The sequence below is a fragment of the Eurosta solidaginis genome, chromosome 4 (assembly GCF_040869045.1).
Source record: "Eurosta solidaginis isolate ZX-2024a chromosome 4, ASM4086904v1, whole genome shotgun sequence".
NCBI classification, from domain to species: Eukaryota; Metazoa; Arthropoda; class Insecta; order Diptera; family Tephritidae; genus Eurosta; species Eurosta solidaginis.
Window position 1 is genome coordinate 176,634,896 of NC_090322.1, and position 14,266 is coordinate 176,649,161.

At 35.6% G+C, this 14,266-nt stretch overlaps 1 protein-coding gene across 1 annotated transcript in view; it reads right to left on the reverse strand.

The window, feature by feature from the left end:
- Positions 1-6,360, reverse strand: part of LOC137250697 (uncharacterized) — a 61,956-nt gene extending 55,596 nt beyond the window's left edge. The window contains exon 1 of the mRNA XM_067783928.1: positions 5,992-6,360. Coding sequence (XP_067640029.1) covers positions 5,992-6,008 — 17 coding nt within the window. The 5' untranslated portion in view covers positions 6,009-6,360. The remainder of the gene's footprint in view (positions 1-5,991) is intronic.
- Positions 6,361-14,266: the final 7,906 nt, after the last annotated feature.

Below are 14,266 nucleotides of genomic sequence, written 5' to 3' on the forward strand. Positions count from 1 at the left end.
GATTCGAACGTTAGTAGAAGGTTTCAAATAAGCGGAATTTTCCTAAATTCGTTACAGTATAATGCATGTTACCGGAACGTACCGGATATATATTCGGCAAAGGACCATCAACATAGATATCAATCCCCAAAACATTCGTGGAGTGTTTTTGTCGCAGCATCCCATAAAAAATCACCTCGTCACAGAAACAATTAGCTACGATAGTATCAACCTATTAGACTGCGTTTTGTGCTGCGAATAAGTCAGCGTAAGCTGTGCAGTCACAGCCACAGATAAATAATCGCTTCACATTACGGATCACGCTGTGCTTCGAAATTCGCGGAATCTGCCGAAATCCATTGGGTAAGTGACTGGGATTTTTGGTAAGCGTGATTATGAAGTACAATATAAATCACATTGCTGTTCTGTCACTGCGCAGACGAGGTAACACCACAAATTATGTTGATCTACTACTTTTGGTTATGTCCGTGTTTGCGATTATTGGTAAGCTTGACTTTGAACTGCGTACTGCTCTGCTCTAGTCGTAGTCACTCCATAAAACATGTTGATCTTCAAATAGAAATCGCAGCGACTGCGAAACCACAGTCACGAATCACGTTCTTCATCAAAAATCGAGTTATCAGCCAAATATAAATTGACCTGTGTTTGCGGCCATTGATAAGCGACATTGTGAAATGCGATTTAGATCATATTTCTTTCCAGCAGTATGTAGTTGTATTCACGGCACAAATCATTTTAATCTTCAAATTGGAGTAACCTATCACTTTAAGTGATGTCTATGATTGCTATTAATGGTAAATATGAGTGTAAACTGTGTATTAGAGCATATTTCTCTTTTATCACTGTACAGTAAAAGTCGCAGCGACTCATTAGCTACAGTCACAAAAAACGTTGTCGCGGTTTTGGGTATTCAGCATTGCGAACTGTGACTTAGATCATTCTGCTTTTGTACAACTGTTCAGTCATAGTCACGCTGCGAATGATAAGTCACAATCACAGGTCACGTTCATCTTCAAATTCATCTGATCCGTTGGGTCTGTGATTGTGGTTATTGGTAAGCATGATTGAAAACTGCAATAAAAATCATATTCCTCACATTGTTCCTGCGGATTCGCGTTACCAGTCAACTAAAATTTTAATTATTGATAAGCGACATTCTCATCTGCGATTTAAATCATATTACTCTTCTATCCCAGCTTAGTTATGTTCGCGTTGCTCCTAAGATGTTGCAATCACAGATCACGTTGATCTAACACCCATTTGCTCTTCTATCACTGTACAGTACTAATCACAGATGAAATTCGCAGCGACTGTGGAGTCACAGATTCAAACCACTTTGTTCCTAAGGCTTCTAAATAAAGAAGCTTCAACGGCTGTACGAAAAGCATTAACTTGCGTCTAACTAACCCAATACCCAATACGCAATCATCCGGAATGACTCTTTTTAGAGAATAGTTGTAGAATTTGTTTGCCAGTTTTTGAATGCTTTAGCCGTTAATTTAAACGCGTGTTAAATTTGTAATTAAACTAATAATTTGCAATGCGAATATACTCGTACATATTTATATAAATGCATAGCTCAACGTATCTTTGAGTTTAATCAAAAGCCGGTCCATTGCTGCTGCTTTTGACCAAGCCATACCAAACACCAACAAGTGTCAAACAAGTAAATATTAGGCAAAAACAAAAACAAAAAAATACAAAAAGTAAAAAATCAATTTGTAATTTTCTTTAATGAATTGCAATCGCAATTAAAATAGAAATGTTTAGTGTGGCGTGAGCGCGCGTCTACTATGGCGTATCGCCGTTCCTATGTAACTGTGCGTTTCTTTATGTCGTCAGTATCTATCAGTTAGATTTCACTGAATGTTAGCAAGTGGTTTTTTCTAAAGCACGAGATGAAAATTGTTGCAGCTGCTAGAGTTGGAAGTGATTGGTGCCGCACAGCTGCATACAAAGTTAATGGACACAATAACAGCAATACCAAACGGCCTTGAAACAATTTCTCCGCATAACGAAATATTATTGTAAATCAAATGTTTAAATATAAATATACATGCACATAAACATATGCAGCCATGAAAAGAAAAAAATAGTATATACTAGCTGGCCATGGTTGCGCAAGGCTTCGCCACGTACCAAGTGTACACTTCCATGTACTTATGTAGAAATTGTTCATTCTGACAACGGTTTGCGTGTCTGTTCTATGGTGACGGAACGTTTCTGGAAACACTATCAACAGTCGCATTCGTTATTAATCTTGCACCTACTTGAGCAGGTGTAAGGGGCTTTTCATGCATACATGATAAAGCAATTCGTTAGCTGAATAAACGAAAGGCAGTCGATTTACGACTCACACAATCACACTCCTTACCGCTACAGCACTGAATTTGCGTTCGTTCGTACAAATGCTGTGCGTTTTAAAAATAAATTTGCAAGACACTTGGTGCACACAACCGACCTCCAGTGGCTGAATCCAGCTCAACTCTATACAGTCCATCATTTTTACGATATAACAATATTATGTTGTTGTTGTTGTTCTAGCGATAAGGTTTCTCCCCGAAGGCTTTGGGGAGTGTTATCGATGTAATGGTCTGCCTCCATAGGGAGCTTCCGGTCGCCAGAGCCTCGTATGTTAGTGAAGCAGGATTCGCCGCGGATAGGTGAGGTTGATAATTTGGTTTGGAGAAGCTATATATTGCGTTGGCAACCTGAAAGGGTTGCGCTACACAGCCCCTGAATCTGGTATTTTAGCCGCCTCTTACGACAGGCATACCTACCGCGGGTATATTATGACCCCCTAACCCGGTGGGGGGATAACAATATTCTTATTACAGTTGTGTAAACCACAAGCATCTCGAATACCCTCTTCTGTTATTCTGTTTGCAATACGTACCGAATAGTAATGTTACCAGAAAAATAAATAGTAACAACTTATTACCACGAATAATTTTCGGTAACAAGGTTTTTGTTTGAAGAGGTTAACAAGGGACCACTGAAGGTGTGTGTCATCAACCATTTCGAGCTATAACCATTTTCCATAAGCGAAAAAGATAAAAACTTACAGTAAACGAGTTTTTTTTATGAATAAGCACGTTGTAGAGCAATGGCTGCTTCAGTTATAACTTCCTAAAGGGTTGGTTGTAGACCTCTACAATTTTTGTCGTGTCCTATCAAAAGTGAAAAATTTAATATTTTGTCGCTTACGTCAATTTCGGCGACCATGCGCGATTGATTATGCTTTGCGTGCTGAAGATGTTCTCTCAATTTCTATTGCTGCAAGCTGTTTGAGCCAAGCCCAGTACCCTTTCTTGGGTGGTATAGACACATTTCGTCTTTTCGTTTTTTTAAGCCATAATCTCCGAACCTAGTAGAAAGTCCATTGTTTTCTCATAGCAAAGCTTAGAGTGGAAAAATATCTCTTGTATTGATAGAGCTAATGAAATAGACTCAACCAGACCTCAAAATTTTACTAAGGTATTCAAGCTTACTGTCACTCACTGAAGTGAGCTAATGCTCTTATATCATGCGAATTTTGGTTCCTACGTCATAGTTTGACTCGTTGCGTCGCGTTGCGTTATACATAATTTGCCCCTAAATTTTATATCGGCTTTCCGTGCAGATTCAGTGATATGCAATTTGTGAATAACCTCGTTTTCGTAGAGAATATGCTCTCCTTCGGAGAAGCCAAGGGAATAAAGATTTGCCGACGAGGTCAACAAAGTTTATAACTGACCTATAAAAGCCTGATGAAAGGTCGATATCCACTAATTTTAACTATAAATATGCCGGGTATATTTTTAAAATTGTAGTCATTGATAGACTAGGTGTTGCACCTAGAGACTCAGTGATTCATATGACAGTTGCCTATTGTAATGTTTCAAATTCTTAGCAGCGTTAGCCGAAACTACTCAAAGTTCAGTGATATACAAATCGATTTCTCATCTCTCCATGTTATATTTTTACTCAAATTGTTGGCTGTCTCTCTCACTCTCTGTCACTCGAACCCCCTATTCAAAACTCTGCCTTGTTTTTGTGCATTTTCCATCATTCATCGGCCTTTCGTCTTTTCAAATAACGCTTAATTTACACAGTTTCCTTCTTAGCCTCTATTATTCGGTTACTTGGTCTCTTGCTACACCTTTCTCTACCCCAAGATCTCATCCCCTTTAAATCCAATTAAATGTCATTCCTCCTCTTACACTCTGCCTTTTTTCTTTACTACGTCTCAGACTTTTGCATGTTTTCTTTCTCGCTTTCCCTTCGTCACACTCTGTCTCTTTCGCTGGCTATCTTTGCTCATTCCCTCTCCCGGTATCTTTCACCATACCCTTACTCTCGCCTTTTTCTCTTTTTTTTTACCCTTCTTCTTTTCTTTCTTAGTAGGTATTTAGTTTAGCTTGCCCCTCCTCAGGATTTCGTTTGTGATATCCATATCGTCTCCATTACCCTCTTATAATAGATTGTACCATTGAATAAGGTGAGGTTGGGGTGAATTGGCTACTGCGGAGGGACACATAGGCCAGTTAAGGAGGTCCGTTATGATACCCCAATAATTTCAATGACCTGATAAAGGCTACCAAGTCCTTGATGTCGTATTTCTCTACCAGGCGTAAATTATCCAGAAAGAGATCTCACAGACAGCGCTGTCTAGCATCACTTGAGCCCCGCTTGATTTTTTGCTTATATTTTTGGCCTCCTGATGCTCGTATCCATCTATCGTTGGCTTGATGGTAGATGTACTCTTTTAGCACTAGCTTGCATGTGGCAAAGGTTATACCTAAGCGTTCTTTGTCCTTCCCTTCCTGGCAAGATTGTCTGCAGCACAGTTTTCTCCACGATCTCTGTGTCCCGAGACCGACTACTGTTGCGGAATCTCCTGAAGAGATCGGAAACAGTTTAGTGTTAGTTCAGATTCGAATGAATAAGAGCAAAAGAATTTGATAACCGCTTGGCTGTCGCTAAAACTATAGATTTCCTTGCCGAAAGTGTGATTTCCTATTCAAACCACGACGTTCGTGATAGCTGGTACTTTTGCATGAAAAACACTACAGTGGTCAGGTAGTCTGAAAGAGTGTTGAAGGTCTCGGTCTTTTGAATATACCCCTCCTACAGACCTACCGTTTAACTTAGAACCGCCTGCCTTCAGCAGCAAAGTACCGATTCAATCCGGTGGGTCATCATCCCTGCTAAAAATGTTTACGATTAAGTTGCTACACGCAACTGTTGTGGTTGTACAGCGGTCTATGCTTCGAGTAAGAAAACTATAATTGGTGTCCTCTGGTTTTAAGTACTCCAGTTGGAGTACACTCTTAAGTGCAAGGCCGACGTTGCAGCTGCTCGATATCCTGCTATATCTAAGGGCAAGATATCAAGATTGATCTGATGAGGTTCGACTGCCGTTGGTCCTTATAAAGAAAAACTCCAACAAAACTAATACCTCGAGATATTTTCTTCGATGGAGTGACTCTTTCATTTTTCACAACATCCTACTTCATCAGAGAATGCCATTTTCAAAACTGTACTAAACTCTCTTTTTCTATTACTTTCTTAAATTCATGCAAATTATATGTTGAAAGTTAATTTTTGGTGCACATAATCCTCAACTAGTTTCAATTGCCGTATGTTATGGTGATTTATGCCAAAGAGTACGTGCAATATGAACGACTTAAGACACGAACTCGCGTGTAGCTCAACCCAAATAACTTGCGTGTCAGCATTTCCGATTGTGCTTTGCTTTTACACAACTTCACCTTATTATTATTCTATTTTAAGTTTTGTAATTTTTTATTTAATTTTAAAAGGTTTTTTTTTTTCACTACACTGCTTTAAGTCTGCTATAAAAAATTTATGTGCAACTTTTGTGGTATGCATTTACAAGAAATTATTCAGTCCTTAAAATCAACACTACAAACATACATCCATACTTATGCAAATGTATGCACTCATTTACTGATGTCTATATCAAATCAATTAAAATGTAACACTCACACTTTGAAGAACTGCATTTTTGTTGTTATAATGTATGTTGTTTGATGTATATATTATTTTAACGGTAATTAAAAGTTCTTTCAATATGGAACAAACACAAAATTACACAAAGTTTCAAAATACTTGCTGAGTTTAATTAATTAAAATTTTGCGTTTCTCTTGTTTTTCGTGACGTTTACGCTGTGTTGTATTGCAATTTTTAAGAATTCGTATAATTTTTTTTTCTTTTAGCAGACCTTTATCTTTTTTATTTTAAATTTGTTATAGCTTTTTTTGCTATTATATTACTGTATGATTTCGTCACCGTTTATTGAACGTTGAGCTGGAGTTGAGCGTGTGAGGCCACAATCACTTCTTAACTGCGACTGTTTGGCATTTCAAATTTGCTAGACTGAAGAAAACAATTTTAAATTGGTCTGTGCTGACGTTAATATCTGCATACATACATACATACTTACAACTTAAGACATTGGCGGTGACGGTAACGATGGCGTTGGTAATGCTTGCCTTTGACTCCAGCACTGATCGGCATTTTGTTGTGTTTGTGATGGTGTCAGCGTTGAAGGCGCAGCTAATGGTTAAACTATTAATGGTTTAGGCTAAAAGCGTGTATATAGTTATGTATTTAAACATACTAACTTTCGTACATATATTTATATGAGTAATTGTGTGCGGCAATGTGCCAAAATAAGCGTAATCCCAAATTTATAGCAGTTTATTACTAATTGAAACGTTTATCGATGTGTAAAGATCTATGCTCACAGTATGGGGAAGTCTTTAACATAAGCGTAAGATGTAAATGTTTGCATAAGCGTAAGAGTAGCCTTTGTAAGTGGTATGCTTTATAGGCAATATACATATTGTTACTAATTTTAGGGGCTCCGATTATTTTGCACCTTCTGCTAACGTTCGAATCGCTGAACTGTCGAATAAATAACTTCAATATTAATTATTGAAAAATGGGCTTTATTTAGACTACTTTGGGAGTAGTACTTCGCAATAACAATTATACTTCACTAATAGCGTGTTTAAATCAAACTGATTACTGATTCCACGGCTTGCGCTGCTTTTGTACTCTCGGTTACCTCGTTCGCCCATTTCTCCTAAGGTCTAGACGTTTCACGAACATGCCTTCTAGTACAGTTGTATCTCACGCTTGGTTATTTAGCTATATACATGTACATATGTATATCTGTAGTTTATATTTTTCTTCTAGCCATATGCGTGCGTGTGTGTGAGTAACAACTTCTGCTCTTAGCTGCCGGTTACATATGTATGTAAAATAATCTCTCTGCTTCAAGCTGCTGGTTATGTGTTTGGAATATTCTTCGTTGCCTTGTACATAAGTGTGGCTGCTACCTGTTTTTGTTGTTGTGATTATTTACTAACAGCACAGTGATGTTAGGAATGATAATATTCTCCGCAATATGTATGTGGAATGTAAATTCAAGCGTAACGTGAAATATTGGTATATGTACTGTATGGAGTACTAGATAATGCCTTAGCATAGGCGTAGTGTGTGGAATTAGTGTGGGAGAAGGCGCGTGGTAGAGTTGATATGAGCGAAATTACATAGCAACTCAAGACAAACACGTCACTTACATATATATTGTGACTAAGTGGTACTAACATCACTAAGATTATTAAATAAAGACACAACAACAATAAAGCAAGCCGCCACTCTTGTGTACATCAAATCAATCATCATTTACCCACACACACAAGGCAAGGAAGAGATATCTCACACACAGATGTAGTAATCAGCCGAAGTGTTACTCACCCATACACACGCATATGGAGAAACATTATAAACTACAAAGGGGTATACATATATGTACCAAGCAGGAGATACAGCAGTTATAGAAAGCGAAATTTCTAGACTTTAGTGCAAATATGCGAATGAAGAAACGGAGAGTATAAAAGCATCGGAGGCTGAGTAGTCAGTAATTAGTTTGATTTAAACACGCTGATGTGAAGTACGTGATATTGAAGTATAATTGTACTACTCCCAAGTAGGCTAAATAAAGACCATATTGCAATACTGAATAGTGGAGTGATTTATTCGACAATTTAGTGATTCGAACGTTAGCAGAAGGTTTGAAATAGGCGGAATTTCCCTATATTCGTTACAATATTAAAGTCTCTGAACATGTACACAATTTGTTTGCATGCAAGTGCTCGAAAGGATGGGGAATGGGTGACTTTTATTACTGATACACCAAGTGTTTACAAAACCAAAGGTCGAAGTATTATTAACCAGGTTTAAGTTGAAATTTATTTCTTTTAGGGTTTTGTTGGTTGTATCATATTTGTACATTATTTGGATGGATTTATATGAAACTAGACTAAACCTGCGGCTCCACTTGTGAAAAAAAAATTTTAAGTTCCATCACAAAACATTTCTATGTTACTTCCAGGAACGCCTAGAATGACTATACAAAATTTCATTGCATTCCATGTTGTGGTTAAAAAAGTACCCAAATGAACAGACATTGAATTTTGTAGATATATAAGATAAAATTTTCGCTATAATTTTGCGATAAATTGGTGACCATTCGGGGATCAATTCTGCATAATTTTGGTCAAGTTTTCAATAATTTCGGTACTGTTCTCAGGAGCGCTCGGGGACCATTACTATTTCGGTACCATTTCGTTTCTACCAATGCATTATATCGGACCACATTCGGCCTATTTCCGTTTAATTTCGGGCAGGTTGTTCAAGATCATCTCGGAACTATTATGTATATCAGCTTCCTAATCTGGCTATCACAACACCTACTAGCGCTCCATCCTGACTAAATAGCTTGTAATATGTACTTCCAGGAAGAGGAGAGGCCTCTCATGCCATGCAGAGACTTTATGTTTAGCATTTCATTTTTTCACCTGGTGCTTTACTTTAAGGGACAAGTCCATCAAAAGAGGAAGCTTCTGATATTGTTTCAATAATGTGAGTGTTATTCAGTAGCTCTGATCAGTGGCGTTCAGTCGGGTGTTGGTGAATATTGATTTGAAACATGTTCAATAAACGGCAACTGAGCACTTGTTTTATTATATACAAAAACAATAAATTATACATATATTTTGTGCATGCAGGTCTGCATATATTGCGCTATGAATAAATAATTTCGGGCTTAATAACAGGTATGTATATATGTAGCTTTGACCTATGCTAGCAAAGTTACTATGACGTTACGAGCATAGATATTATTTATCTGGTTATTTTTGTTGTTATTATTGAAGATTTTGCTGCTTTATTTTGATGTCATGAGATACTGGTTGCATAGTTGCAATGGCGTAAAAACCAAAAATATTTCTAACTATTCATGCAAAAAAATATTCTGTTGAGGGTATGCCCGCAGCTCTATGAAAGCGAAAATTCTTTTAGAAATAAGAAAAGTTCCAACATCTAAACGGAAATAAATAACTCGATTGTTGATTTTTCTCCTATTTTTATCTTCAATATAACTAGCCAAATTGAAACTTTCGCACTCCTCCTATGGCCAAACTATAATTCTAAGGTATAAATAATAATATATATATCGATAAGTATTTTTGTTGTTGTTGTTGATGATGTAGCGATAAGGACACTCCTCCAAGGTCGTGGGGAGTGTTATCGATGTTCATGGTCGTTTACCGAATACAGATCTGGTACGTTGCCGTAACAAGCTCCATTCCGACCATCTCGGCAACGATTTAGTATAACCGCATGAAACCCTCTAAGCCATACCGCTCCCCCACCTGCTAGATCCATGAGGAAATTGGAGTCGCTAAAGCCTCGGCTTCTGAAGAAGCGGGATTCGACAAGGATAGGTGAGATTGGGTAGGAGAAGCTATAAATTGCGCTGGCAATACCTTGAAAGGGTTGTGCTACACAACCCCTTGAATCATCGATAAATCTTCTCCAGAAGCAGTGCATGCCATTGAAAAAATTTAAAAGAAGTTATACATAGCGCTTAAATATCAATTTAAAAATGATACTGATATATATTTAATCTGTGAGACTGTTGTCACGAACACTAACGAAGCTACGCGTGTTTGATGTTGCTGAGTTGAGAGAGCCAACAGGCCTAATGCAAACAACCTCAGATTTGATGTCGCGACTCGCGAACAAATGAACGATTAGTGTACATAGTTCCTGTCTTGGAGGTGCGAGAGTCATCAAATATGAGTAAATGTAAAATTTTCTTTGCTGATAATCAAATTGTTTACAAAAACAAACGAGAATAGCCAAGTTGGAGTACTTTGGTTGCAATCATTTTGTGTACTTCCTTGTTAGTTAATAAAAAAAGATGAAATAAAACAAAATAAAATAAAATAAATTAAAATAAAATAAAATATAATAATATAAAACATAAAAAACTAAAAAAAAATCAAACAAAATAAAATAAAATAAGTTAAAATAAAATAAATAAAACAAAATAAAATAAAATAAATTAAAACAAAATACAATAAAATAAAGTGAAACAAAATAAAATAAAATAAAACAAAATAAATAATATAAAACATAAAATAAATTTAAAAAAATAAAATAAAACAAGTTCAAATAAAATAAAATAAACTAAAATAAAATAAGATAAAATAAATCAAAATAAAATAAAATGAAATAAAATAAAATAATATAAAACATAAAAAAACTAAAAAAAATCAAACAAAAGAAAATAAAATAAGTTAAAATAAAATAAATAAAACAAAATAAAATAAATTAAAACAAAATAAAATAAAATAAAGTAAAACAAAAAAAAATAAAATAAAATAAAATAAAATAATATAAAACATTAAAAAAACTAAAAAAAAATCAAACAAAAGGAAATAAAATAAGTTAAAATAAAATAAATAAAACAAAATAAAATAAAATAAAATAAATTAAAACAAAATAAAATAAAATAAAATAAAGTAAAACAAAATAAAATAAAATAAAACAAAATAAAATAATATAAAACATAAAATAAATTTAAAAAAATGAAATAAAACAAGTTCAAATAAAATAAAATAAACTAAAATAAAATAAGATAAAATAAAATAAATCAAAATAAAATAATTAAAAAATAAAATAAAATGAAATTAAAATAAAATAAGACAAAATAAAACAAAATAAAAAATTTTAATTAAAATAAAATAAAATAATATAAAAAATAAAATAAATAAAAAAATAAAAGAAAATGAAATAAAATAAAGTAAAATAAAATAACATAAAACATAAAATAAATAAAAAAATAAAACAAAAAGAAATAAAATAAATTTAAATAACATAAAAATAAAATAAACTGAAATAAAATAAAATAGAATAGAATAAAATAGAATAACATAATTTAAAATAGTATTAACTAAAATATAATTAAATAAAATTAAATTAAATTAAATTAATATTAAAGAGCTTACAAACGGCGAAGGTTACTAGGACATGTTTCTGAATTTCACTTCTTCATCAGCTAGCTTCTCGGGACCTGCGTATTGAACTCGAAATCGCCAACATTCATAGTTTATACTAGTGTAAAGGCAGATAGATGCCTTTATCCACTCAGCCATATGATTGCCCCGCTGCTCGCTTTGTAATTGGTCTCTAAGTGTTGCCTTTTTGTTTTACCATTAAGGTACATACTCATTCTATATGCTTCAATACTCAGCTCCAGAAAAGCTAGCTGATGAAGAAGTGAAATTCAAAAACATATCCTAGTAACCATAGCCGCTTGTAAACTTTATAATCTTTAATATCAATAACTAAAATAAAATAAAATGAAATAAAATAAAATAAAACCAAAAGATTCAGAGCTAATTCTGAAACAAATACTGGCAACAATGTGAAAACGTTTAATTTATATGAGGCCTTTATTGACCGGCCAGTTCGGCTGAAATCAACTCAAAAGGCATAGGAAGCAATCACAATATCTCCGTATAGATTTCGAAAAAGTGGTTTTTAAAACGGACCGAAAAATAGTATTATATGGTCCTGTAAATAAAGGACGAGACCCAAAATAGGGCTGATAGCCAAATGCTGAAGAGCTTCTATCTTCTTTATGCTCCATTTGATTTCAACTGCCTGCCGTTTTCTAAGGACGACAGACATTTATATAAGCATTAGTTATTACCCGACGCACTAGTTACTACCCTGCTGCATTTAATTCAATAACAGTTTTTTCGAGCATCTTGCAGTTAGGCCGATTACGATAAATACTCACCTCAAACGAACCTAAGTACTCACGTCATCATGATTATTGGTAGTTTCAAGTTAGGCCTGCGCGTTGCAGCCCCTTAAAGTATGCTTCGTCTTTCGCCAAAGTATGAAAAAACGACTGCAGAGCTTAAAAGAACATTCGAAGGAAATAAAAAACCAATTTCAGCTTTTTTAAGAATTTGTTCGGAGATGGTGCCAACATAAGCTTCGAATTTAGGTGCGATATTTTGTGCATTTTTTATTTCGTTTGAAAACCGACCAAGTCTTATGTAGGGTTTTCATATCATATGAGCAATTTTTTCTGTTTTTTGTCAACGTTTACACCCTCACAACTGCCACAGAGTCATCAGTGATAGTTTTGTTTGTAATTTTATTTTTATTTTGCCGTGGTTTACCCAATTAAGGCAAAAAAACGACGTCCAATGACTTGCTTGATTGCTGTTGCTTAAAATGTATGCCTTGAGAAAAAGATACAAAGTGTTTGCAATCCATAACTTGAACTGGGTGCGCCTCAACAAAGGTGCTACTCACACAAGCATGCTCTCACTCATACAGGCACACACAATAGCTAATAGTTTATACAACATCTTCTCAATCTTATTTATCTTCTTTTATGCCATTCAGGCTTTCATCGAGCAAAGAAGTCATGCTGATGCTGTTGAAACTTTTTGTTGTTACTGGTGTTAATATCGACAAGATTTATTTATTTATTAATAAGGCATAACATTGTTGTAAGTAATGACTGACTAGTTGACTGACGTTTTTGCTAAGATTTAAAAAAAATGAAATTAGTGATTTATTATCACGAGGCATCAGTGCGGACGTAAATGTAATTTATTTATTTAATTTGAATTGAGTCTACACGCAGCGGGGTGTTTAACATCACTAAAAGCATAGTGAACACAAGGTCACATGCAATTTTTTTTGAAATCTGCTGGAATCAGGGATAGAGACAGAGACGTGGTGTGAAAGGAGTAACATAAATCCAATTGATATGTTGGAAGTATGTCATTGAAAAGACCTGTTCTGAGTCCATCGGTATGTTTTTCAATCACATAAAGGCTATGTTGTAGGAGCGGTTCCACAGGGGACACACTTAGGCGGTCTGACCCATTGCGATCCTATAAATGTTGTAACGAATTTTGGGAACTTCCGCTTATTTGAAACCTTCTGCTAACGTTCGAATCGCTAATCTGTTGAAAAAATCACTCCAATATTCCGTATTGCAAAATGGTCTTTATTAGACTACTTTGGGAATAGTACAATTATACCTCACTTCGCAACTGATAGCGTGTTTAAATCAAACTGATTCATGATTGCTCAGCTTGCGCTGCTTTTATACTCTCCGTTGCTTCATTCGCATATTTCTACTAAATTCTAGGTGTTTCCCCTTCTAGAACTGCTGTATCTCCTGCTTGGTAATTGAGCAACATATATGCGTGTGTATGTATGAGTAACAACTTGGGCTGATGACTACATCTGTGTGTGTGAGGTATCTCTTGTTTTTGTTGTTGTTGTTGTCGTAGCGATAAGGGGCTCCCCGAAGGCTTTGGAGAGTGTTATCGATGTGATGGTCCTTTGCCGGATACAGATCCGGTACGCTCTGGTAACACAGCACCACTAAGGTGCTAGCCCGACCATCTCGGGAACGATTTATATGGCCACATTAAACATTCAGGCAATCCCTTCCTCCCCACCCGCAAGTTACAGGATGAGCTTGGGGCGCCAGAGCCTCGTCCGTTAGTGAAACAGGATTCGCCGCGGATAGGTGAGGTTGACAATTGGGTTTGGAGAAGCTATATATTGCGCTGGCAACCTGAGGGTTGTGCTACACAGCCCCTTGAATTTGTATTTTAGTAGCCTCTTACGACAGCCATACCTACCGCGGGTATATTCTGACCCTCTGACCCGCTGGGGTTGAGGTATCTCTTCGCGTGCTTTAATGTGTACATGTACATAAGAGTGGCTGCTTCATGTTTTTGTTGTTTCGTGATTATAAACTAGCCTAGTGATGTCAACATTCGCCACAATATGTAAAAAGTTAGCCAATTTTTCGGTCTAGTGTGGCGTAGAATATCCACGATTGCAGCAAAACCAAGCTTC